The sequence below is a fragment of the Natrix helvetica genome (assembly GCF_964273705.1).
Source record: "Natrix helvetica genome assembly, chromosome: 2".
NCBI lineage: Eukaryota > Metazoa > Chordata > Lepidosauria > Squamata > Natricidae > Natrix > Natrix helvetica.
The window spans coordinates 253,346,333-253,372,721 of NC_138552.1; the positions used below are offsets into that span (position 1 = coordinate 253,346,333).

General features: G+C 40.2%; 2 protein-coding genes across 3 annotated transcripts in view; both read right to left on the reverse strand.

Annotated features, from left to right (window-relative positions):
• The window catches only part of FBLN7 (fibulin 7), a 36,124-nt gene extending 18,685 nt beyond the window's left edge, over window positions 1-17,439 (reverse strand). Inside the window, exons 1-4 of the mRNA XM_081944281.1 lie at window positions 17,140-17,439; window positions 5,782-5,941; window positions 4,522-4,692; window positions 348-470 (exon numbers count right to left, since the gene is read on the reverse strand). Of these exons, the coding sequence (XP_081800407.1) occupies window positions 348-470; window positions 4,522-4,692; window positions 5,782-5,941; window positions 17,140-17,223 (538 nt within the window). The 5' untranslated portion in view covers window positions 17,224-17,439. The remainder of the gene's footprint in view (window positions 1-347; window positions 471-4,521; window positions 4,693-5,781; window positions 5,942-17,139) is intronic.
• Window positions 17,440-23,829: 6,390 nt separating this feature from the next.
• The window catches only part of MERTK (MER proto-oncogene, tyrosine kinase), a 60,848-nt gene continuing 58,288 nt past the window's right edge, over window positions 23,830-26,389 (reverse strand). For both annotated transcript variants that reach the window (XM_081945898.1, XM_081945897.1), the window contains exons 18-19: window positions 25,098-25,234; window positions 23,830-24,556 (exon numbers count right to left, since the gene is read on the reverse strand). In XM_081945898.1, the coding sequence (XP_081802024.1) occupies window positions 24,055-24,556; window positions 25,098-25,234 (639 nt within the window). In that variant the 3' untranslated portion in view covers window positions 23,830-24,054. The remainder of the gene's footprint in view (window positions 24,557-25,097; window positions 25,235-26,389) is intronic.

Genomic DNA, 26,389 nt, shown 5'->3' on the forward strand with positions numbered 1-26,389 from the left:
AAAGAGCAGTTTTTTCCTCCCTTCTACAATACATTCAGGTTTTCTTCTGCCTTTTGCAAAAATGAAGGAAATTGCAAGTATACCCTTTGCAGCAAATCCTAATTTAAACAGAGAATTATGACTTGAGCTAACCATTGTTTGCCACATACTATGCATCTTCCCTTGGCGCATGAAAGAAAAGAGGAGCGTGCGCTTCTCTCCTGTAATTGCTGTTTTGCTGTTCGTTTCAATAAACACTATTGAATCGCCTCACGGTCTCCGCTATCGTCTGTGCCAACTTAACAGAGCGGAACATTTCAATTCCACCATCCTTAACTCTCAACCCCCCCCCCCAGCAAAATACAAACCTGTCTGGGTTTCATACTGGCAATTGGGGCCGGTCCATCCCTGTGAACAAATGCATTGAACCTGGTCACCTGTCTCTGTGCATGTTCCTCCATTCCGGCACTGATTTGCGCACAGACTAATATCTGATTAAAGAAGAAAATTACATACTTAGAAAGTTTGCTTCTTTCAGCTGACAAGCTGCATTGTGTAAGCATATAAAATGTTGCCTACAGAAAACAATCACTTGTCCTTGGATGACAAGCAAAATCAATTGATATGAAGGGATAATGTAGTCCCTGTATTGGCTTTTGCACACGTGCATTTGAACAAATTCATAAAAGGTGTGAAGGATTGAGCTGTAGTTTTAGGTACTCGTACTTCTTACCGTCTTCAGCAGAGTGAGTGTTCCACCAACTCTAGCAAGGGTGGGAAGTTATATCCTTTCTCTTCCCTGAGGGAATCATTCTGGATCTTGAACTTCAAAGACTCACAGAGGTTTCTGTGCTTTAAATGGCAATATTTATGACTTTACCTCAAAATTATTGAGGCTAATTCTGTTAAATGGAAGAGAGGGATTCTCTGGCTCATTCTGCTAAGATAGGCCCTCACTCTCAGCCAAAAACCATGTCCTGCTGGCATCAGTCAAAGTGGAAACGTCAACCTGCCTCTTGATAGTGGTAGTGGGATCAAAAGGAGCATCTCCACAATAGTAGCCCTTTTTCTAAAAGGCTGAAAGATCTTCAGAACCATAACACAACTGCAGATGTGATCCTTCATTTTCTTCTGTAATTGTGCAGGAAAGAGATGGGAACTGAAATGCCCGCATTTAGTTTTTGAAGGCACTATCTTACAAGAAGGAGCAAAGCCCCACATAATTCTCTCTGAAGAAGCAAGCTGGACGGCTCTACCATTCCTATTGATCTGCCTTTCGCCTTCCCTGAGTTGTTATCCATTGAAATAATGAGTGTGGTGTGGAATTTCTTGAAGAAATAGGCCTTGTAGGATGGCTGTAGCTTTGCATCTGCCAAAAGCCCAACTATTATTATTAGATATTTTAAATAATTGGAGGTCCTCAAACCATGAAGTTATTGAATAGTCACTCTACGGGGTTTAACTAACACCCTCTTGTTTCACCCACATACAGTTGAAACTTCCAATGAGCTGAAATTCTCATCTGGCCCCCTGGGGAAACAGGTACTGAGGGCTATGGTATAAAAACCATTTAAGGTGGTTTCAAAAGCAATATTTTTTGCCCACAAATCAGCCACTAAGTCCTTTTTGCATAACCCAAGAGTCACTGTGGAAAAAAAATTCTATGTAGATTATACAGAGCACTGTCTTCATTCCTCGCTTCTGAATAGAAATAAGGGGCTAACACTGTGGGTCACATCTGTCTAAAGGCAACATTTCCATATCTTCAGCCACAATGGAGGGCTGTGCAAGCAGCCTTCTCACAGTAGCTTAGGCACAGGTTCAATGGTGCATTAGCATTTTGCACAATGAGAAAGAATTCCTTTAAACAAACAGCCCTGGCTACGCAGACGGTGTGCAGGGGCCTGAAAAATTTAATCTCCCTAAGAAGGAGCGTGTGAAAATTTAAACAAAATAGAGCAAAACAACAAGAAAAGGCAAGCTAATTCCTCCTCCTCTTCCATCACATTGGGCATATGTAAGGATGTATATGCACGTTCATCTCATCCATCCTTAACTTGACACGCCCTTTACACTAGCACAGTGCTTGAGACGAAAGGAAGGAAAGAAAGACTGCATTTCAAAGGACAGAAGAGGGACTTCACTCAAAACTCTGCATTGGGGAATGTCTTTCTGTCTCAATTCCTATTTGTGATTCCAGTCATTCTTTTCCAGCATTGGTGTGTGTGGGGGGGAGATGTCCAATAGCATACTGTGACAACTGGAAGTACTGAGACAGATATGCGAATTAACTTTGGATGGGGACCTAAGCAGGATCATTCTGTCATCTAAACAAAAAAAGCTGACAGCATCTGGCTCTTCCTTCTTTCTTGTCTGGAAACAATTTCAGTTCCCATGGTCATTATTTAAAAAAATAATAATTTTAAAAACTAGATGCCTGCAATGGTTTTTTTCCCCATTTCTTCCCCTCTTTTTTAGGTTTATTATTTGAGATGAAATAGACACAGCCTATTTTTCTGATCATATGCAAATTTGCACTTTAAAAAGTCTTTTAATCTGAAAAAAAAAGATTAAAGTTGTTTCAGAGAAATAAAGCAGTCAACTAAACAAACCTGTACCTTCCTTTCTGGATTTTTTTCAAATTCCTCCCTTTTGTTCAGAGGGGATGCCATTTTAAGATAGAGGAGACAAAACTTTCCTAAGCTGACAGGGAGGGAAAAATTCCAATAACAACAAAGTATTTCAATCTGTACTAGTCTAACTACCCAATGGAACATTGGAAGAAAATTATGCAAAGGGGATAGAGCAGTGATGGCAAACCTTTTAGACACCGAGTGCCCAAAATGCATGCGTGCCCATGCCCAAACTGAAAGTTGTGCATGCATGAACAATGCACATGCGCAAACATGCATGCCTGCATGTGTGGACATGCACACATGCCCATCAGAGGTCTGAAGACCAGCTGGCCGGCGGGAGGCAGGGCATCCCAACACCGGCAGCATAGCAAGAGGTAAGATCTTTTTCTTTCGTGAGCTTCTGTTTCGGCATTTGCAGGGAAACAGAAGCTCATGAAAGAAACGCCACAGAGATCTGACCTGGGACGATGGCGCACATGCCAGCAGAGAGGGCTCTGTGTGCCATCTCTGGGGCGCGTGCCATAGGCTCCCCATCATGGGGCTAGGGGTTCTGTAGCTTCAACACAAAATCGGAAGAAAGGTGAGCAGCAGAAGATTTCTGACAATTACATTCTAAGACTTGCTCCGTCTTCCTTCCTATTAGGTACCTGCAAAAAATGCCTTTGATGTTCTTTCCTTTTTTTTAAATGGTTTCACTTGACTTAGCTAGAATCCTTCATTTTTGTTGTGAAGCTTTATTTGATTTTTGTGCACATCTTGAAAGATTTGATTTTTAAAAAAATTCTTCACCCGATTCCAGGGGTTTCAAATAACATTTTAATACCATTCTGAAAATTCAGTTTTTCTTTCTTAACATCTGCATTTTAATGGCAGTCTGAAAGACAGTAATTTAAGAAGTTATGATTTTTTTCTGGCTTGGAGACAAAAGAGAGAGGGGAAAAACTTCATCTGGGTCATAGCTGTTTGTCAAAAGCTAAGGAGCAAGGAAAGAAAGAAAGAAGAAAGCATCTAGAAATCAAAGCTTATTGCATTTTATTCCCCTTAACTACGTAAGGGAAAGACCAAGAGCAGAATTGTAGGCTGTAGTCTAAACATACATTAAATTAATGAGAAATTGCTGGTTGGGAGTTTCGTAATTGTGGCTCTAGAGCTTATGTAATGCTAATTTATTTAAATAAGTGGTATCCCAAGATGTAATTAGCAATGCACTTATGTCTGGTATTAGGTTAGATTGGCAAAAGCACCTATTAGCAGTTATAATAGCCTTATTTAGCAAGTGTATTTTTCACTCATAATCACTTGCCATTTCAAGCCATGTTTTGGGATGAAGCAGATTGTGTTCAAGACTAATACTTGTGTAATTCAGACATGAGAGAGTGTAATTTATACAAGTTAGGGTGAAATAGTATATGGAGGTTCTCCTTAGCTGATCAGCTATAGGATCTGGCAAAAAACAATGGTTAAAGGTGAACAGTGTTGCCAGAATGAAAGAATAAACTAATAGAACTACACAGGGAAATATATGGGATAGTTCCTTGCAATTATGTTGTTGGATTATCTTTCTCAGGATGCTTCCAATGATGCCACTAAACTTTTCCTTATTCTGAAATTAAAATAAGTTTAATTTCCCCCTCCTGTTCTCGAATATCCTACTAAAGTTGCAGAATGATCAGGTTCCCCCCACTCCCTGCCAGGCTACTATTAACAAAAGAACAACTTGCATTGGTTGTGTCTATGCAATTTGAATATTACCTTGGTTGATCTCCATTTAGCATATTCCTCTAGTCTAGGTCAACATAGGCATGATTGCTATGATGGCATTCTTCTAGCTACACATTGTAGAAATTTGCTCTGACAAATAGATGGGAGGTTTCTATGCCCCAGCCAAGAAATAGTAAGACAGTACCTTTGCAGTGTGGAACTTGTCCAGTCCAGCTGCCATTTGGCTGACACACTCGAGAATGGGAACCAACAAGCTGAAATCCAGGATCACAGTTAAAATGGACTTCATGATCCACCAAATTCTTTGTGCCAAATTTTTTGCCATTCACTGGAGCTTCCAATCTAGGACAGAACACTGCAAGCAGAGTTTGGCAGAAGATAGAGATGGTTAGTAGGAATAAGACAAGCATTCAGAGACCTCCTCTAACCACATGAGATCTGTGTCTACATGAGACTTAGTAATCTTAAAATGCAACTCAAACATCACCTTTCTCACAAACCTTTCTAATCTCAAATTCATACATTGTAAATTGATTAATTTAGGGATGCTCAAATTGTCCATATCATTAAAACTTTGCATAATTTGATTATGAACAGATTAAACTATGCATCCCCCAAAAACATGCAGCTCATGATTTACAAACACCATAATTATCTGGAAATAATCCAATTATTTTGTAAATTATAGATAATAAACATAACATATTTGAACTGACTCTTTTGGGAAAGCTTGCATTTGTGTGATAAAAATCTTGATAATTTTTTTGGGGGGGAAGAAAGAACATTTTGTTTTTTTACAATTTCACTATGGCTGTTTCAGTGTATTTGTTTAGATGCTTCACAATCTCTATATAATTCATGTGTTTACATGATATATCCAGCTCTGAAATAATCACATTTTAGCCCAGTATGTTATATGAACTTGTGTCAAGTGATTTGTGTTTCAGTGTTTTGCATAACTTATAATATTGGGTTAATTAAATGAATATACCATCTCCACCCTGAGTGCCCTTCAAATGTGTTACCTTCCTAAATGACTGTGCTGCCCAGGAAATATTGGAAGTTGATATCGCACATTATAGATCTATATAGGTCATCCTCATTGGACTTTGAAGAAATCTGGAAAAAATCTTGGTTCAATTAACCAGGAGTTTAACTATTGTGTGCAGGATAGAGACAGAGGTTTTCTCAGATCTTGGAGTATTTCGGCTGCTTTAAAGATTCCATTATATGATTTTCCACACCAACCTACACATTAGCTAACTATATTTTTGTGTTTTGTGTGGTCAGCCAAAGTGTGAGGTAGCTGCTTTTAGGAAAGCATGAGTCATGGATGTAGGATGCCAAGAGGGTCCATCCTTATCCTATAATTTCACTTTGGTTAATGAGCTCAACCTGAACAAGGTTCCTGCCCCATCTTCTGAAGAAGCTCTATTATTTTTACCAGTTTGAGGGTCTGGGATAGCTTTAGTCACAGTGTTCTGCAGAGTTGTGAGTCGGTGTTTCATTATGCGTAGTCCCTCAACAAACCGTGTTTCCTGGCCTTTGAGAAATTGCTGCATTTGGCGGATGGTAGCCAGGAGTTGCTGTTTTGTCAGGCAGTTCTATGGAAAAGAAAGAAAAATAATAGATTGATACATGTAAACATGTCACATGTACAAACCATAACGTTCAATGTATATTGAAAATGATGTATTCTAATGTTTTTTCTAGTTTATTTATAATCTGCATTTCCTTAAAGAGACAAAAAATAGCCTTTTAATTTCTTGCAGGTAAAACAAGTTGTCCAATGCCATTCTAGGAAAATCATAATATTACCTGAAAAAGTCATGTTGGGCATTTCCTAATGAACACACACAAAACAATGTACTCACCAATCTGTAAGATATTCATTGTGTCAAAAGAATATGCATAATGCTGCTGTAGTCACGAATGTTTTATAATATTGTTTATCACTGCTATATAACAGTTTGGCACTACCAGATATTAGATTGTAATTTTATAAACATAATTTTATTTAAAAAATGTAAAAACAAAGATAAAAACCACTAATATAAAACAAGCAAGAAAAAAACAAACAAATAGAAAACTTGCAAGTGCAAGAATGAAAGAAAAAGTAATAGGAAAATAAAGAAAAGGGATACAAAGAAGTAACTTCCAATCTTCTTCACAGCTGTTATGAATAGAATTATAACTTTATCTCTTTCTCTAAAGTTTCTGACTCTTTCCTTTCCATATTCTATCCTGTCTAATTTTCAAAACCACAAACTATAAGAATTTTTTTCTCTTTTATGCATAGGTCATAAGGAGTTTCCAGCCATCAATAAACGTAGATATTGTCTCTAATCAAAGAAAATAGTTTGGCCCTCTCAGCAAGTTCCATCATCTGCACCAGCCATTCCTCCATATTAGGCCTTTCTATCTTTGTGCATCCAACCATCTGGTTAAGGTTATCATATAGAAAAATAAAATTTCATTACTTTTTTCCCAACTATTTGCCTGAAGAGGAAGACTTCTGGACTCGGTTGTAGAGCAATTTTTAAAACCCTCTAAATTAGTATATGTTGAGTACTGAAGTTCCCTGCGATTGACTTACATTACTAGTTCCTGATTGGCTGAGACGCAAGCAGCCTGCTGGCGGGAGATTCTAGCTACCTGATTGGCTAAGCGTCTGACAGCTCTAGTATAAAAGAGCTGTCAGCTGTCCTTTGCTTCACTATTTGCCGGTTCAAGGTTTGCCGTACATATGAGCTGTTTGTCACTGTTAATAAAGGTTGTGTTAGCTTCAACCTGCCTTGCCTCAGTCCCTGTCTGTCTCGTTCTCCCTACAGAACACTGGTGACGAAGATGGGATCAGGTCTGAGGTAAAGGACAAAAGCAAAGTCACTGTTAGAGCTGCCTCAAGTCACTAAGCGATGAGATGTCGCTCATAGCTGATTCTTTCTGATTCTTCATGCCCGTCCTTCTCAGGATGGCTACCCAACTGGCATTCTTGGCATTCAGCCCAGCCACTGAAACATGGGACGCTTACCTTGAACGGTTTGAGTGCTTCCTGGAGGCGAACAAGTTCACTGGTTTGTCAAGTGGCTGTAAAAGAGGCTATTTCCTCAGCGCCTGTGGCCACGAGATGTTTGGCATAGCAAGGGCTTTAGCAGCCCCTCAGTCAATGCACTCAATGCCCTGGGAAACGCTCTTGGGGAAGTTAAAAAACCATTATTCTCCAACTCCCTCATATATGGTGAGGCACTATGCGTTCCGACAGAGGATCCAGAGAGAAGGGGAATCCATGTCGTACTACATGGCTTCCCTCAGGACAGTGGCTCTACATTGCAATTTCCCTGTGCTGGACGAACAGCTGGTCTGTGGTATTAGAGACCTCAGACTTCAGCGCCGTTTGCTGGCAAGAAAAGAGCTGACACTTCAGGCAGCCGTGGATGAAGCCACGGCGTACGAAATGTCTGATAAATCTGCTGCAGAGATTCAAAAATTTCTGCCACCGGCCACCCATGCCAGCAGGGGCCATGCAGTCAATGCAGAGGTTTTTTTTCTGACATAGAAGAAGACATCAGCCACCTCAACCTGACAACCCGAAAAAAATGAACTCAGACTTTTTGCCTCAGCCGGGTTGCCTCAGTTGTGGCGGGAACCATGCAAGGTCAGTTTGCAGGTTCAAAGCCGCCATCTGCCAGCGGTGTGATAGAAAGGGACATTTGGCCAAGGTGTGCAGGGTGGCCATGTCAGTTGCTGCTCGGCCTCCTGAACGCGTCTTGCCAAGGAAGTCCATAAGACAGGCTCCTCGGCACCGCAAGGACTGTTTCGCCATTGCGGGTGACCAGCAGCACTCCGAATGGGCCGTGAGCCACGCATCTCTTTCAAAGCCGGCCCACAAAATCTATTTGACTGTCCAAATTGAGGGAGAGCCCTGTAAAATGGAAGTGGACACTGGCTCTTCCAAATCCCTCCTCTCATGGGCCACTATCAAGTGGATAGTGCCCAGCCTTACTAAGGCTACCCTGCAGCAGTGCCTGATTCGCCTCAAAGACTATCAGGGGGAGCAGATCCCTATTGTGGGCTGTGGCATATTCCAGGTCGCCAGCCACAATTTCCAGGGGTCTCTTCCCCTCGTCATCAACGACGGCCAGGTGCCCAGCCTCCTAGGGCTGAACTGGTTCTCCGCGTTGGGGCTCAACGTTTCCGGCATCCACTCCGTGGTTCCTGACTGTTTCGCCATGCTGGCCAGCGAGTTCGCAGATGTCTTCGATGACCGGCTTGGTAAATATACGGGGACACCCATTTCATTTAATTTGGACCCCCAGGTGGCACCAATCCGCCTTAAGCCTAGGAGAGTGCCATTTGCCCTATGACCCAAAGTAGACCTTGAATTAGACAAGCTAATCGCACAAGGGATATTAGAGGTAGTGGATCACTCTCCCTGGGAGACGCCCATTGTGATACCTATCAAACAGGATGGCAGCAGTAGGATCTGTGGAGACTTTAAATGCACCATCAATAGAGGGTTGCAAGTGAACCCTTACCCTGTACCAGTGGTGCAGCACCTGCTCCACTCCCTGGGGCGGGGAAATGTGTTTGCCAAGCTTGACTTGGCACAAGCCTACCAACAGCTTCTGGTGGACGAGGCCACTGCCATGGCCCAGACCATCGTAATCCACCAGGGAGCTTTCAAGTGTAAGAGACTGCAGTTTGGGGTTAGTGTAGCCCCAGGCATTTTTCAGAGCCTGATGGAGTGGTTGCTCCAGGGGCTTCCAGGGGTAGTGCCCTATTTTGATGATGTGCTTGTATCTGCCAGGAATCAAGCCGAACTCATCGTGAAGCTAAGGGCCGTCCTGAGCCGTTTTCGCCAGGCTGGGCTAAAACTTAAGCAAGAGAAATGCAAGATAGGTGTCCCCAGCGTAGAATTTTTAGGTTACCTCGTGGATGCCAAAGGCATCCACCCTACCCAGTCCAAAATAGAGGCAACCAAAAAAGCCCCCACGCCCACATCTAAAGTGGAGCTTCAAGCCTTTCTTGGCCTTCTCAATTTTTATGCCATATTTTTGCCCCATAAGGCTTCATTGGCAGAGCCTCTGCACAGGCTCCTGGACTCTAAGATGGCCTGGCATTTGGGTCCCAAGAAAGCCCATGCTTTTTGGGCGGTTAAGGATGTTCTCACATCCCAGTCACTGCTTGCCCAATATAGTGACCGCCTCCCTTTGGTTTTGGCGTGTGATGCATTGCCCTATGGCATTGGGGCTGTTCTGAGCCATGTCCTCCCTAATGGCTCAGAAGCCCCAATTGCCTACTATTTTCGCACTCTCTCAGCTGTGGAAAGAAACTACAGCCAGCTAGACAAAGAAGCTCTAGCTGCTGTAGCAGGGGTCAAGCGTTTCCACGACTACGTCTATGGTCATTTCTTTCATTTGGTTACAGACCACAAGCCCCTCTTGGGTCTCTTGGCGGGAGACCACCAGACCCCGCAGATTTTATCGCCAAGAATGTCCAGATGGACCGTTTTCCTGGTGGCATACAATTACCAACTTATCTATAGGTTAGGAAAGAATTTGGGGCATGAGGATGCCCCCAGTCGCTGCCCTTTGCCAGCGCCAGTGGAGGACCCTGCTCCCGCTGCCTCGATCCTCCTCGTAGAAGAATTAGCCATGCCTGGGATATTGCCAGGCTTTCTGCATCTGACCCTGTCCTCTCCAAAGTGCTGGACTGGGTGCGCAGGGGGTGGCCACATGGGCCAGTACGTCAGGAGTTCCAGCTCTTTTCCATACGGCAGCATGAGCTATCCGTTCTCAATGGATGCCTGCTGTGGGGAAACTGGGTAGTACCTCCCCCCAAGCTTAGGGCGCCAATTTTGGGTTGCCTGCACACTGCTCACCCAGGTATTGTGCGCATGAAGGCACTGGGCCGGAGCTACGTGTGGTGGGCAAAAAGTGACCAGGAGATAGAGCACTGGGTAGCCGCCTGTCAACAGTGCCAGCAGTCCAGACCGGCTCCCCCATCAGTGCCCGTTAGAAAATGGGACATGCCCCGAGCTCCATGGGCGCAAATCCATATGGATTTCGCTGGCCCGTTCTTAGGGCAGAATTTTTTAATTATCGTTGATGCCTACTCGAAGTGGGTGGAACTGGCACTCATGCCCTCCACCACTTCGGAGGCTGTCATTAACGTGCTGGGAAGACTTTTCGCAACTCATGGGCTGCCTGACGTGGTGGTGATGGACAACGGGCCCCAGTTCACGACAGCACCCTTCCAAATGTTTTAGGCCAGCATGGCATACGACATGCACCCACGTCTCCGTTTCACCCGGCCGGAAACATCTTGGCAGAATGAACTGTCTGGTCGGCTAAGGAGGCATTGGGCTGCCTGGGGCCCGGAAATTGGCATGACAAATTGTTCCAATACCTTCTGGCGCAGCATACAACTCTATGCCCGGTTACCAACCAAAGTCCCACAGAACGACTTATGGGTCGCCGGCTCTGGACAGCGCTGGACCGGCTGCACCCTGGCTATGCCGCAGAAAAAGGTTCCAACACAGGCGACTCAACTCGAACATTTGACGTGGGAGACCTGGTCTACGTCCAAAACGATGGGGATAAACCAAGGTGGCTCCCCGGACTAATAACACAGCTAACTGGACTCTATTCTTATAGGGTCCAGCTCGACGATGGGCGAGAGTGGAGCCAGCAGATCAATCAGCTTCGTCGGAGACATCCCAGTGCAGCAGATCAACAGCCAGGACAGGCCCAATCCTGCCCGGGTGAACTAGCGCCACTAGAAGCCGCTCCCACGCCCTTCTCCAACGCGTTCTCATCGCCAAACCTACCTGGTAGTCCAGTTGGTCCAGCGGAGGTCGCTCTTCCTGCCGTCTTAGCAGCCCAGTCTCTGGCAGTTCCACAGGCCCAACCAGCAGAGACTTCTCCTCTGACCGCCGTCCCAGAACTGAGACGATCAGGGCGGAGCTGTCGCCAGCCGGCGTACTTGGCGGACTACGCATGTGCCAACTGGGAGGAGAGGGGTGTTGAGTACTGAAGCTCCCTGCCATTGACTTACATTACTAGTTCCTGATTGGCTGAGATGCGAGCAGCATGCTAGCGGGAGATCCAGCTACCTGATTGGCTAAGCGTCTGACAGCTCTAGTATAAAAGAGCTGTCAGCTGTCCTTTGCTTCGCTGTTTGCCGGTTCGAGGTTTGCCGTACATATGAGCTGTTTGTCACTGTTAATAAAGATTATGTTAGCTTCAACCTGCCTTGCCTCAGTCCCTGTCTGCCTCGTTCTCCCTACAGAACGGTATATATATTTAAATCCAAAATTTCCTAGCTTGTTTACATGTCCACGATGCATGATAAAATGTCCCTTCTTGTTCACACGTCCAACACACATTTGAAGTGCATTTGTACATTCTATACCAGGGCTCCCCAACCCCTGGGCAGTGGACTGGTCCCAGTCTTTGACCTGTTAGGAACTGGGCCATGCAAGCGAATGAAACTTCATCTGCACATGTGCGGGATCTAAATAGCCTGCAAAACCATGTTTCCCTGGTTCCTGGTGTCCAAATGGTTGGGGGTCGCTGTTCTACACCATTTCTCTAGTGTTATATAACAAATTATAATTTGTTCTAGCTGAAACTGCCAAGAAACAATAGGATAGACAAGGTACAACTGTAATTTCTATATATAGCAAATAAAATTTTATTAGTTTAGCCCTTGACTCATTAATATCCCAGACAGACAATAATAGATCCTTGGAACTATCTTGTCCTCATGTGTCTTGTCCTTAAGGCATCCTGATTCAATCTGGTCAACACTCTCCAGCTGTGTTGAGATGAATCCCAGAATTTTCTGCCACAGAGCCAGTAAAATGCAAAATGAGAATTTTAGGAGTTGCAGTCTACAGCGGAGATCAGGCTGGAGAAGCTGCCAGGGTACTGACGCCTAAAAAATGGAGAACAACCAGAAACCGAACCTTTGATTGAACTTTCTGCATAGTTCAGGTCAAAATCAGGATCTACTGAATCCTGAGAGCCTCATGAAGAAACAGTAATGGGTATGAGTGAGCAGCCTTCTACTTTGGATGTCATAATGATCAGCAGGAAAATTCAGAGGCCTTTTTGAGTGACATTTGAGAAAACGTGTCATCAATGACTGGCCAGCCAATTAAATGCAAGGACATAAGTCTGAGTTCCACTGAACAGCTACTATCACTGCACAACTTTGCATTGCTGTCCTGGACCAAGATGTTCATTCCTGTGTACTTTGGCCTTGAGATATGTGCAGAGAAAGCAGCCAAGAAACCCTTTCATGTTAAGAGGCTGCATTGTTCTCAAAGCAATGATAATGAGGGCATTGAAATGTTATTTCTATACCGATACTCCTAATTGCATCTTAACTGTAGTTTTACCCTTCCTTCTACAATAACAGTGTATAGATTTATTTTTGCTTGTTTTATCACTCAACAAATGTATTCACATGTGCACACAACTGCATCCAGGCATTCATGAACTTGTGTAAAGTGATTTAGCAGCAAGAGACAGATAAAGATGCTATAAAAAGGAATTTGTTGTGAATTAGTTTTACCATTACTCAAAGTCAATGCTAATATTGGGAACTGGAGTCATTATATGTGACTTTTCTTTTTAAAAATTGCAGAATTACATTTATGCCAGACTTAGCAAATAGTTAGCAAGGCTTTTTCCTGTCCAAGATGCTTATTGTGTGTGGTATGCAGCATATTCCAAGAAAGGCAAAAGTCGAACTGTATATTGTTATAAAATCTTTTTGTGAAAGGATTATGTTTAACTTAAACTGTTGTGATACACTTAAATACAGTAAACCTTGTTACACCAAATAACTTGTTTTTAGTATACCAGCAGTGATTTGAAATAACTAAATATGTAGTAATGAGTGATTTGTTTAGTTATTTGTGGAGCAATATTTGATTTTATTTTCTAGTCTAACAAGGGATTGTAGATACATAATGAACAAATATATACAAAAACTGCAATTTCTCTTGCAACTACTGATAGCTGCCTGATAATACCAATTTAACTGTGAAAGTAATAATAAATCCAGCATGTCTGGAGCTGCACACATTTCTTCCTCTAGGAACTAAGTTCCATGAACTTAGTTCCTTCATGGAACTAAGATATCTGTGATGGCAAGGCTACTTTCCATATTTTCCCTAATAAAATAAAAATGATTGTATCAACGTTATTGATCAATTTTTTTGATTTTTTTTTTCAAAACAAACACAACACATAAAATCTTCCTTCTTTACATACTGTAGATAGTGTATCAGTTGGTTACAAAAGGCTTTCGTGCATCTCTTCCACAGTCATCAAGCATAATTCATATTAACTCAAGTATTTTAACTCAGATATTTATACATGTTACCATCATCATACCTCCATTTTCATTTGACCATAATTGTTTAAACGTCCTTCATCATAAAATATACTAAGATTTAATACATAACCACATATTGGCATTTCATTTACTATTTCTAAAATCCTCCAATAACACTGAATCCTTATGTCCTATTCTAGCTAAACATCCATAATATTTAATAACAAAATTTTCTAATCCTCCTTTCCAAATCACTATTTAGAATTTACATCCAGTTTCCTTATGATGTACCCATACATATATATATGTATGTATTGTTATCATTATCCCTCCTTTATTTGACTATATCCGGTATCATAACATTTTCCCCCTAATAATCAAGACTAAACTGCATCTAACTTAGTTCTTTTTTAAATTAACCTTTATATATAATCCAAAAGGATTTCTAATCTTCCTTTCATGGGTACCATTCAATATTCATATCCAATCATTACTTATCATAACACTACACATTGTATACATTATTATCATTATCAATTATTTATTTAACTATATCTGTTGTCACTAAATTTCACTAAGTTTAACTAGTTTTAAATTATACTCTTCCATCTATCAACCTGTATCTTTCCAGTAGCAAAACAGTCTCATATCTTCTGCCATTTGTGGTGTCAGTCCTCTAATCATCTCCTTAATCAAATTTGTATGGACTCCTCTTAGCAACTCCTTGCTTATAAAATCTCTCATGTAATTTCGATGCCCTTCTTCTGTTTCCTTAATCAGCTTATCTTTGATTGTCGGTAGTGTTATCAATGATGTTGCTAATAAAATTTCTCTCTTTAAATCCATAAATTCTTTTTTTTTTTCGTTTTTCTTCTGCTGTGTCTTGCCATCTGGGGTAGAGTTCCCCTTCATTTAATTCCTCTTTTAGTATTCCACTCTTTCCTTTTTCAGAGACAAACCAATCACCATAAATATCAGCAAATATTTCTTTATAGTCATTTTCCTCTTTGATTTTTAGGATTCTAACCACCACTTTTTCCACTTGATAAACATCTCCAACTTCTTCATCATATTTTACTGGTAAATGCTCTCTTCCAACTTCTCTATCCTCTCAAATGTGTTTGATAATTTCTCTATTTCTAAGAATATCTTTTGCAGACTTAAAGTTTCTTTCTGCTGTTGAAATTGTGCCATTATCTCCAGCTAACAAACACTGCTGCTCTAGCTTGGAAGGTTTTAACAAGATTAAGCATAGATTCACAATAAAGTTTTATTTTCACTTTTCTCTGGTTGAAGATATACTTCAAAGGGACATCTGTATGCTTTTCTTCTTATCACTCTCTATAAAGAAGACTTTGGAGTGCCAAGCCAGGATAATCAGTGAGAAAAGTAAGAGTGTTTCATTTTCAATATACAAACCTCCAGCCTCCAAGTAGCAGTGTTATTGTTGCAATTTTCTTTGTTTCTTTTTGTATCTTTTTTGTATTGCAAGTTAAAAAAAGTTCGATTCTTGAATGAGTTAGAAGAACACCCACAGTAATGAAAGAGGAGAATTTTAATCCATAAATTACAAAGAATAATAAAAGAAAAAAAATGGAAGAAGAAAACTTAATCCATTCCTTTTAAAAGACATTCCATCCATGAACATAGCATTTAAAAAGTAAGATAACACACTTTCCAAAACCATTCCAAACTTAATTATGCCACTTATTTCTTCTGTTGTCCGATTTAAATTAATTTTACGTTTTTTATAGGCAGTCTCTTTTAAAACTGTAAAAATTCCTCACCAGCTGGAAACACTTTCTCTTTCTGTATCCTTCCATTTTGGAGCTGCCCCGACTTCATCAGCCTAATGGCTGGATTTTTTGTCGCCGGCTTGAAGAACTTCTCTTGGATCGATCAGGGACTTTGCGATGTCCCTGAAATCAGCAAGACGTATTCTTCCTGTTCACCATCTCTGCGGGACGGTTTAGGTCCGATTGGACCACCCAGCAGCAAAAGTATCAGCTGCGGTCTCCGAGCATCGAGACCGCACATCCATATCGTCGCAACGTTGGCTCCTCCTCCCATTATTGATCAAATTTCTGACTTGCTGTTTTAGATGTCAGTCTATCATCGCATCTTCTATCACTTCAATTTGTGCCCTTCTTAAAGGACCTCACTCTGAACTTAAAAATATCTTCATCATGATGAAAATATATTCAGCAATGATTTTGACAAGGGGAAGGTGAACTCATCAAATTTTCAGATAACACCAAGTTGACATGAATAGCCGACACTCCAGAAGATAGGCTCAATATACAAAAGGATCTTGACAGACTTGAACACTTGGCCCTATCTAACAAAATGGAATTCAATGGTGAGAAAAGTAACTACATTTAAGCAAGATAACTTAAATGAACAGGTATAGAATAAGCGGTACCTGGCTCAATAGTAGTAACTGTGAGAGGAATCTTGGAGTGCTAGTAGATAATCACTTAAATATGAGCTACAAGTGTGATGCAGCTGCCAAAAAAGCCAATGTAGTCCCAAGCTGCATTAACAGAGGGAACAGAGAATCAAGATCACATGAAGTGTTAATACCACTTTATAATGCCTTGGTAAGACCACACTTGTAACACTGGATCCAGTTTTGGTCGTCAAGAAGTGGGGACTCTAGAAAGAGTGCAAAGAAGAGCAGCAAAGATTATTAGGGGACTGGAGGCTCAAACATAGGAAGAACAGTTGCAGGAATTGGGTATATCTAGTTTAATGAAAAGAAGGACTAGGAGAGACATGATAGCAGTTCTCTGAGGGGATGCCATAAAGAAGAGGGAGTCAAGCTATTCTCCAAAGCATCTGAGGGTAGAACAAGAAGCAATGGGTGGAAACCAATCAAAGAGAGAACCAATATAGAACTAAGGAGAAACTTCCTGACAGTTAGAATAATTAATCAGTGGAACAGCTTGCCTCCAGAAGTTGTGGATGCTCCAACGCTGGAGAGTTTTATGAAGAGATTGAACAACCATTTATCTGGAGCAAGTCTCCCTGCTTGAGCAGGGGGTTGGACTAGAGGACCTCCAAGGTCCCTTCCAACTTTGTTATTCTGCTATTGGCTGGCTGCGACCTTCTGGAAGTTGATATCCATGCATCTTTAAGCTACCAAGGTTAAGAAACCCTGGGCTAGAGCAAGGCTCCTCTTGTCTGGAAGCATCCTGGCTCCCTTCCCACTTGATCTGAAGTGAGGCTGTACTAAAAGGTAACCTAGCCAGTCACTTTTTGCCTTGGCCAAAAAAAGAAAGCGAACAAACAAACAAAAAGACAAAGAACGGGTAAAAGAGGAGACAGGTCAAATTCTTTAAAAGAAAAAGGCCCTCTCGCAGTTCCATGCATTCACTGCAGAAAATGCCAAGGTATGGCATTACCTTATACACCTTTAGTAGGAAAGGAGGGACGCGTAGTAGAGCCCCCTTACCTGGGAAACCTGCAACTCTTGACCGGCCGCTAGGCACAAGACGAGGACGAGGCTGCAGAGACTGTATCGCCGTGCAGAAATCATGGCTGTGCGCTTCTACCGTTGCGATGGCCGGGGCAGCAAAGTGGAGTAAGTGTGAGCAAGGGCTTCTCCGCACGAACTGAGCTCTCCTGTCCAGCCTGGAGATGAGAGCAGCGGGAGCGGCAGCTAAGGCGCGCGGCAGCTTTCCCCAGCCAGCGAGAAGTGCCCCGCTCCTCGGTTTCCGCTTCTCCTCGGAGACGCCGCCGGCCTTGGCTGCAGAATGGGTCCCTGGAGGAGGGGGAGTCGCTCCAGCGCTCCCCCGCCTTTAAGTTCATACCTGCGATCGCTGTTAGTTTGCTGGAAGTACTGCTCTTCTCTTCCACAGCGCCTCCAGGGCAGGGCAGGGCGAGAGGGCGCATCTCCCGCGCAACCTGCTGCTCAGCAGCTTGGGACTATAGTATTAGTTAAGAGTTTTTGGCATGTCCTCTCCTGCCCAAGGAGTCCCTGTAATAATCTAGTGGGTCGAACCAGGAGAGGGATGGACCAAGAGCCTGGGTGTCTTTTGCGTTTCCACTTCTTTCTTTCTGATTTCATCCAAGAGCTTTTGCATCTTCTCCTGGGATTTGTTTCTTCTTCTCTAGACGATTGCATAAAATAGCCCTTCCTGACCGCTTTACTGGGATCTCAAACAGTCATTAAATTGGTCCCTTTACCCAGGTTATTATCATAATATTCATTTAATTTCTCCCTGATTCTAGTTAATTAACTCCGTAATCACAAAATAGTTCACTACTGTGCAATTGTGGGACTTTTGTTACTTCAACAGAACCGCTCAAAAGAGAAGCAAAGCAAAACTGGAAACAACTCAATGCAAGCATGCTTATGTGGTTGGTGATTTTTATTTAAGAGGCATAGAACCCTTTCCAATCCCAAATCTACCTCCTTGAAGAACCTATTTGCTCTAGAAGATGCTACAAAAGTGTTTGAGATTTATTTATATGTTGACTTGCCCATTAACCTCCCCCCCTCTCCTTTCTTTCTCTCTCTTTCTCTCCCTCTCTCCCTCCTTCTCCCTCTCTCTCTGCCCTATCTATTTCATAAAAGACATGGAGGATAAAATAAGAACACATGAGAGAGACAGACATACAGGCCTGCAATGGTTTGGGAGACTGGAATGGCAGGGGACCTCTGAAAACTAGGTTCTTTTTTAATGTTGTTCAGCACTTTGAATTGTATGTACTGTAGATGTGGACCAGCAATTGGTAAAACTATAAAAGGAAAGTTGCATATGGCAAGGAATTGGTTCTAAGAAACTGAGAATGTACTATTGTAGAAGACAACTTCTGGAATGACCTCCCCCCCGATATTAGAACCACCACTGACTTCCGCTCCTTCCGGCAGAAACTGAAGACACACCTGTTCCGACTGGCTGGTCTGGCATAATTCTTAATGTCTACCTCCTGGCATATATATTTCCTACTGGTTTTTTATGGGACTTAATTTTATAGGACACTGGGGTTTTAAATTTTGTATATTTTAAATTATTTATTTAGCAATTACAGTTCTGTCTATTTTATCCTCCTCTTATTTATGTATTTATCCATTTAATAATTTTTAATTGTTATTATGTATGATGTTTTTGATATGGACTGTACACCGCCCCGAGTCCCTTTTGGGAGAGGGGGCGGTCTAGAAGTGCTAATTAAATTAAATTAAACTAAAGAAAAATAAATAAATACAAATACCCTTTGTGCAGAATGCAATAAAGCAGTGCAGGGTATCAAGGAAAAAAGTGACAACTTCTGTTTGGCATTCATGCCCCTTGTCAGTTCTTCAAGGTAGATCAGACTAGGATGCCAGAGTTATGAATGATAATATTTCTTCATTGCAAGATTATGTTACTGTAACCTATAAGTCTGAATGTCCCCCTCCCTTTACTGTATCTTCATGAAAACTAAGGTGGTCATGACTGAGACACTTACTTAAATTACATTTCTGCCCCAGATTTTTTTTCATCTGACCATTGCCTTGGCTATGGCTCTTCCTCCTGTTGTTCAAGGTTATTCCAATTGCCCATTACACCTACCGACCTATTTCCAGAAATCACTACTTTCCTTCTCCACATGCCCTCAACCGACATTCCAAGAGAGTTCATAGGAGGTTGGGGAGAAGCAGTCGAGATGCCCACCACAACTATGTGATTGAACCTCCACCTCTTATTATTGTGCATCAATGTACAATGTAGGCTTTTGTCCTACTGTTGTCCTTAACTATTGAAAACTATTTGAAAAAAACTCTTCATGCTGACTCTAATTTCCCAGGGATAAAATAATAAACTGTTCAGATTGATATTCAATTCTGAGCATTTTATTGCTGTATTCTACAAGGTGGAATGTTTTTGCAGACTAGGAAAGATATCCCACTCCAACCCTCAAAAAGTTCTTCCTGTGATTATCATACAACATATTTATTTTCTATTCTGCCCTCCCCCCCAAAAAACCCCTAGGGATAATTTAATATCAAAATCAAAGCAACATTTTGCTGTGTTGATAATTTGCTTCTGTTAAATAACAGCATTCCCCCAAAAGCGGATTTTAAATTTCAGATTAGGTACAATACTCTCTTATGCAATACAAGCAGTAGTAATTTATCCTTAACTCTAGCACCACCTACTGCAATAATTACTTTTTCCCAGTAAGAGGAGAAACTAAAGATATATAGTCACTGTTCCATTTTTCCCTTTGCAGACTATGGGAAAAGTGTATCTCTGCCGGTTATTTCACAACCTATTTATTTTACAAATAAAACCCAACCCATACTACTGTATATATTTTAATCACTTTTTAATATATTTAATTTATTAAGAATTTTTAATTACAGTAGCAAAAACTACGGTAATATAAACTAAAATTAGAAAAAGAGAATGAAACAAAAGAATAAAAAATGCAGGAAAAAATACAAGAAAAAGAAAATTACATTAAGAAATTATTTTCAATCTTCATCACTTCAATATAAACAAATTTAAGAATTCTTCACCTCTATAAATTCTCTTTTTTAAATATACTTTATTGAAAAGACAGTGACGTATCAGGGTAACAATTACAAACAAAGCAAAACCAAAGAAAAATCAATAGCAAATCTTGTCATACTTAACAAGCTAATAACTATAACAATAATATATTTACAGTAATTATAATAATACAACCAAAGGGGGAAAAAAAGAAAATGAGCTTTAACTAAATTTCTACTTACATTAACCTATTTACAATTTTTCCATATTATATCCATAATTCTATAGCGTCTTTATTTTACATACTAACAGTTATTGACATTTGTCAATTTCCCTCTCATTTCTACTTCTTGTCTCTATCCATTCATCAAATTTATTCCACATCCTATAATATTTAGAGTCTTTATCTTTAATTTTTAAGGTTAATCTATCCATTTCAGCACAATCCCAAATTTTCCTAATTATAATTAGTAATATATAATATAACCGAATAATATTATCATCCGGTGGGATGTTCACATTTTTTCAATATTTAGCATATATGATTCTTGCTGCTGTCAATATATGTAACACTAAGTATATAGTTGCTTTGTCATAACTTTTTGACGGTATACCTAAAAGGCATGTTTCTGATTTGAACTCAAGATGTTGTTCAGTTATCATTTCTAACCAATTATGAATTTTCTCCCAGTAATTCCTTGTTTCCTTACACATGTGGTAGTATGTTCCTGGAATCTGGTTACATTTCCAACACTTGGCAGAGGAGCTCTTATACATTTTGCCCAATCTTGCAGGCGGCAAATGCCACCTATAAAGCATTTTGTAGAGGTTTTCTTTATAGATTGAGGCAGCTTGTAGTTTCTCTCCCAAATTTCTAATCATTTTTCTAGTTCTGTATTGTATCCGAAATTCTTTGCCCAGGCAATCATTGTTTCTTTAACTATCTCTTTCTCCATTTTATAGTTCAGTAAATAATTATATATTTTAATCGATTTTTCATCCATCCCCATTAAAAATTTATCCAGTGCTGTTTGTTCTTTATTTACACCCCATAATTTAACATCTTTTTTGTGCCTTGATTGGATCTGAAAATATGGCCACCAAGATAAGCCCATCGCTTGACTCTGCAATTGTTGCCTGGATTTAAAATCACCCCTTTCATCTAAAATATCCTTGTAACATACACTTTCCTCCAATTTATAAGATTTGGATATATTATTGCCTCCATTGGAGAGAGCCAAACTGGTACTTCTCTATAATGTTATAGTTTATTTTTTTCCCAAATGTTAAGCAACACGCTCCCCACATTATGCCTTTGGGAATATTTGTGCACCATATTTCTGCCATACCAGAGGAAGGCATGCCAGCCTAATTGCAAGTCATGCCCTTCTAGTAACAATAGTTTTCTGTTATTTAAATTTACCAGTCCCCTCTATAAATTCTCTTGGTACCATATTCCATCTATTACTTATAAACAAATACATAAAATTGTGGTGTTAGCTGAAAGTTCAAAAAGGTTTTTGTTTTTCTGTTTTTTGTTTTTCAAAACAAAAACAAAAAATATCTCACTTTAACCCTGATTTTAAAAAATTACATTCCTTCCAACAATCTTGCATTGTAATTCAATCAAATATGTTGAAGGATACAATTTCTCTTCTTTATCTCATCACAGATTTCTGCAAGACTTTATTATAGATCAATAAAGAAACATTCCGCAGGTCATTCTCCTGGTTTATCAATTGTATTTCCCTTTTAATGTTTAAAACGGCAGACCATCTTTTTAAACTTTGCAGAAATATTCTTGACTGCCCCACAATCTAGATCAAGAAAGCCAGTTTGCTTTAGTGGTTAAAGCATCAGGCAAGAAACTGTGTAACTGAATTCTAGTCCATCTCTCTCTCAGGCCCAAACCACTTCTGAAAAATCTGGCCAAGAAAACTGCAGTGACTAAACCAGGCAGTTCTCAAAAAGCCCTTATATAAACCTACTTACAGATTTGCTGATTTCAATGTGACACAACAATTTCTTGCACCATTTTCCCCACATGGTGATAGGAATTGTAATCCAGAGGTGTTCAATTAACACTTGCGTCATGTCTACTCAGCTACCTTAAAGTGCCTAGTTGAAAATGGTTGGTGTATCTCACTATCATCTTCCTAGTGTTATTTCCTCAGGTGCAGGGTCCACTTTTTGGATTCAACCAATGCCATCTTGCACAATCAAATATAGCACCTGGATCCAATTTTCATGCCTGTACTTATTGTGCCTTGCTGTCTTTGCTTTGGACTTCCATACGGGCACTTGCCATCTGTATTAAAGTGGAAGGTGATGAAGGCAACTGTGTGGGGTGTTGCTTGGAGGACATGGAGGTCTTTCTTCCACATTTTCTCAGATATTAGTGCAATGCCTATGTGCTGCCATACTGTGGACATTGCTGACATGGTCAAGATGAGAAATACCAAGTGACCAGTAAAGCATGTGCCTCTCCATGTTGTATACAGAGCACTCAATGCATTTGGTGATTGGCTAACACCATATAAAACTACTGGGAATACCATTATTTGATTGGCATGCTTCAATCACAGAGCACTCCAGGGATCTCCTTTCATTGTAGCCATGCTTTTTTCACTCTTGCATGCAGTTTGTCATTGATGCTGCTATCACTTTGTAGATGGAATCCTAAGTAATTGACGGTGTTGGTCTTCACTAGATCTTCACTGCTGACTTGTATGGTGGAAATGCTCGGGCTGCTCTCTAGTGAGTCATCTTCATGTTGAGGCACAGGCCAAATTGGGTAGGGTGGTTGTTCCATGTCTGCACATATTGCAAGGTCCAGGGGATGGCATGTTGTGGTCCTTTTGTGATAGTATTCATGATGAGAATGAACAGCAATGGTGATAATGTTGAGCCTTGAGGAACACCAACTTTACAGGAAAGCTGTCGGAAAGGTGATACAGCATCTCAGATGGCTTTATTTTAACATTTACAATGTTTAGTTTAATTTTAACTGAGAAGATAAAAAGTGTTGCTCTATTCTTGGTGTTAGGAATAGTTCCATTCCAGGATGGTGCAAAATATTGAATTTTCTACTAGAAGAGTAGACCAGATATTTAGGGGGAAAAAATCCAAAACAAAATATGATGTGAGCTCAGAAATAAAATATGTGCCTTGCTTTTTCCAAGTAGCAGGAAGAGGGTCAAACTAGATACCACACTTTTTAAAAAACTTGCATTGTGTAACAGATTCAGAAATATGTGGCAGCACAAATAGAGCAGATTTAATCCTCCCTCCGAACTGTTCTCCCAATCTCTGCACCCCGTCCTCAGTCAGGAAGTCTCCTTTTTCTCAAATGACATCTAAGCCTTCTTTGCTATGGGAATGCAACAGAGGGAAGACTTGGCAGTTCTGGGAGAGGTTTTCAAGAGAAAATTGTGTGCGTGCGTGTGTTGTACGTATTGTGTAAGATGCTGACAAAAAGAGAATCAGCATATTTTTCAATGAAAACAAGTGGTCAGAAATTGTGTGCATGTATTTGTGTACGTGTTAATATCTATCAACATCTCCTGTAACATAGAAGTTGTGAAGGAGCCAGAAGATAATCTATTGACAAACCATCCATGAAAGAACCTGTCACAGGAATGAGACCAAAAATATTAAAGTTGTGTTCAAAATAAATAAAACAGACCATTACCACATTTGTTTATTAAAATATAATTTCTATAAAGATAAAAACGTTTCTTCTAAAGTTATCTGCTATACAAAGATTGGAGAGCATGCTGCACAGGAATGGCTTTCCGTGATGAGAACCTCCAATGGCTATCCAGAGCACTTCTAGCTCAGAAGGGTCTCTGATCTGCAGTTCATTAGAGAGTGCTAGTTTTTCTTCACAGCAGAATTTCAGACTCCTCCAAAGAATCATCTGCAAAGCGCAGTTCATTAGCCAATGAACTCCCTACAGGGAGTGTGCTGGCTTGAGACCATTGCCTCCCATTCTGTGTGTAAATGGGCAGAAGCAATGACATATCTTCCTCCTCTGTTCTTATCAGACTGGCCCGGTGTTCTTCATTGACTCCACTTAAAATGTACCTATCCCCCGTTCCACTGCTTTCATGGATATCCACAGTGACTACTGTAGGCTCCGGTCTCTGGGAACAAGCTTGTATGATTTCATTTGGATCAAGGACTGTGTCTATTTGGGGAAACTCGTCATCTTCCATTAGCTCTTCTGCATCCATTTCCTGCAAGTTTGTGTTAATATAAATTACACTGCTTGGTTCACTTAGAGCAGGTAAGCTTTCCAATATTTTCTCCAGGTGAAGCTGAAGTTCTGAGAAGGTCGGTCGGTCCACAGGATCTGCCCTCCAACAGGAATACATGATTTCATACCTGAAACGATGAGAAAATGCCATAAAGAAGGAAGCTGGATAATTATTAAAGGAAGAGAAAGGCAGACATTCATTTGTTGTTGTTTTTTATTTATTTATTTTTTGATTATATAAGAAAGAGCAACAATTTCAATGTCTATATAAACAGTGTGTTGTGTGGTTACAGTTAGTTTATGCTTTTAGATCTTCACCTATTTGTTTTTGCTATGGATTTTTATTATTAGTGCCCTGAACTAGGTGGAGATGCAACACCAGGTTTGTTTAAAGTGAGTTGCAAATAAAAGAGTCTAGTCAGGAATCTTGCAAGGAGACCAGCTTCTCAAACCCGGGACAGCCCCTCACAGTGGCTGCAGTTAGAGATTTTTAGTTGTTTTATCATAGAGCAATTGTTTATAGTCTAAAAGGCTAAAAGGCAAAATAGCCTATTATAGCAAAGGAAAACCACCTCTTGGTTTCCAGATTTTCAACAACTGCCATAAGGAAGCCACATATTCAAACGCTACAATTATGCTTCATTATTATCACAATTACAAAATACTTACAAATCATCTAAACAGCCCTCTGGCTGCTTTAGTCTATGCCCATGAAGTAGGTAATCATAGATTTCGTGGTTCTGCACTCCTGGATATGGAGTCATCCCTCGAGTTGCTATCTCCCACATTGTAACACCAAATGCCCACTACAGGAAAAGAAAACAGGGGAATAACTCACTTGAATAGCATTTTAAAAGTACTTAATTTAATGATACTCATAATTGACTATAGACACTTTTGGGGGAATAAGTCCCACTAAACATATTGAGATTGTTTTTGTCCATTAAAAGGAACTATGCTATCTTTTCTGGTGCATTATTGAAAATCATATTGGTGATATTGAATCCCTAGTAACGTCATCTCATTGCAAATTACATTTTTTTGTTACATAAGAAGAGTGAATAGTAAATATTGAAATTTACCAAGATATTTAATTTCCAGTTCTAATGTTTTAGGATTGTAATTTTAACTAATAATTCTTTGACGAAAAGTGCACTTTAATACTATTGTATTAATGTCAATATGCAGAAACATGGCAATTTAATTTCTGGCATATGAGACTGAAAGTTTTTCAGTTAATGAGGCTTGGAAATCGAGAACCACTGCTAGTTGGAACTGGCTGTACTTTTTTAAAAGAAAGTAAAGTCAACCTTTTTTTTTTCCAATTGCATTTAATTTCTTCTCACAGATATCCAGACTATGTTTACCATATTTTAAAGGAGTCAATAGGAATAATTTTGTATGTGGCAGGCTTGTTCTTTAACCTAACTTTGCTGGTAACTTGCACCTACAAAATCATCACAGAAAAGGACAATTAATGGCTCTAGAACTTGTCTGACACATTGATAAATATTATCTCACTCACTAGAGGGAGCTGCATCCCTAGTTTTAGTTGACTAATAAACTTAGGGATAGGATCCTCAATTTTTGTACTGTAATTATGTCTTGTATTAGCAGCTTGATACATTGATACTGTATTATCAAACAATTACTTTTGTCACTATGCTTCATCACACTTTTTTTAAAGGCATGCTAGTATTAATTATTCAAAAGTAAACTAGTTTGAGCTTTTTTTCTTCAACATAATGTTAGATAACTAATAACTAATCTTTGTTAGAAAACTGAAGGACGATACAGAGCAACAAATAATATTTTGTAAAATCTGAAGAAAGTGATGTTTATTAGGGCCTAGTTGTCTGCAGAATAATTTATGTTATTAAAATGAATAGGTCCAATATAAATATCACAAGAATAAGCCTTTTATTCTCAAACCAGTTTACTCTGTATAAATACCGCTATGA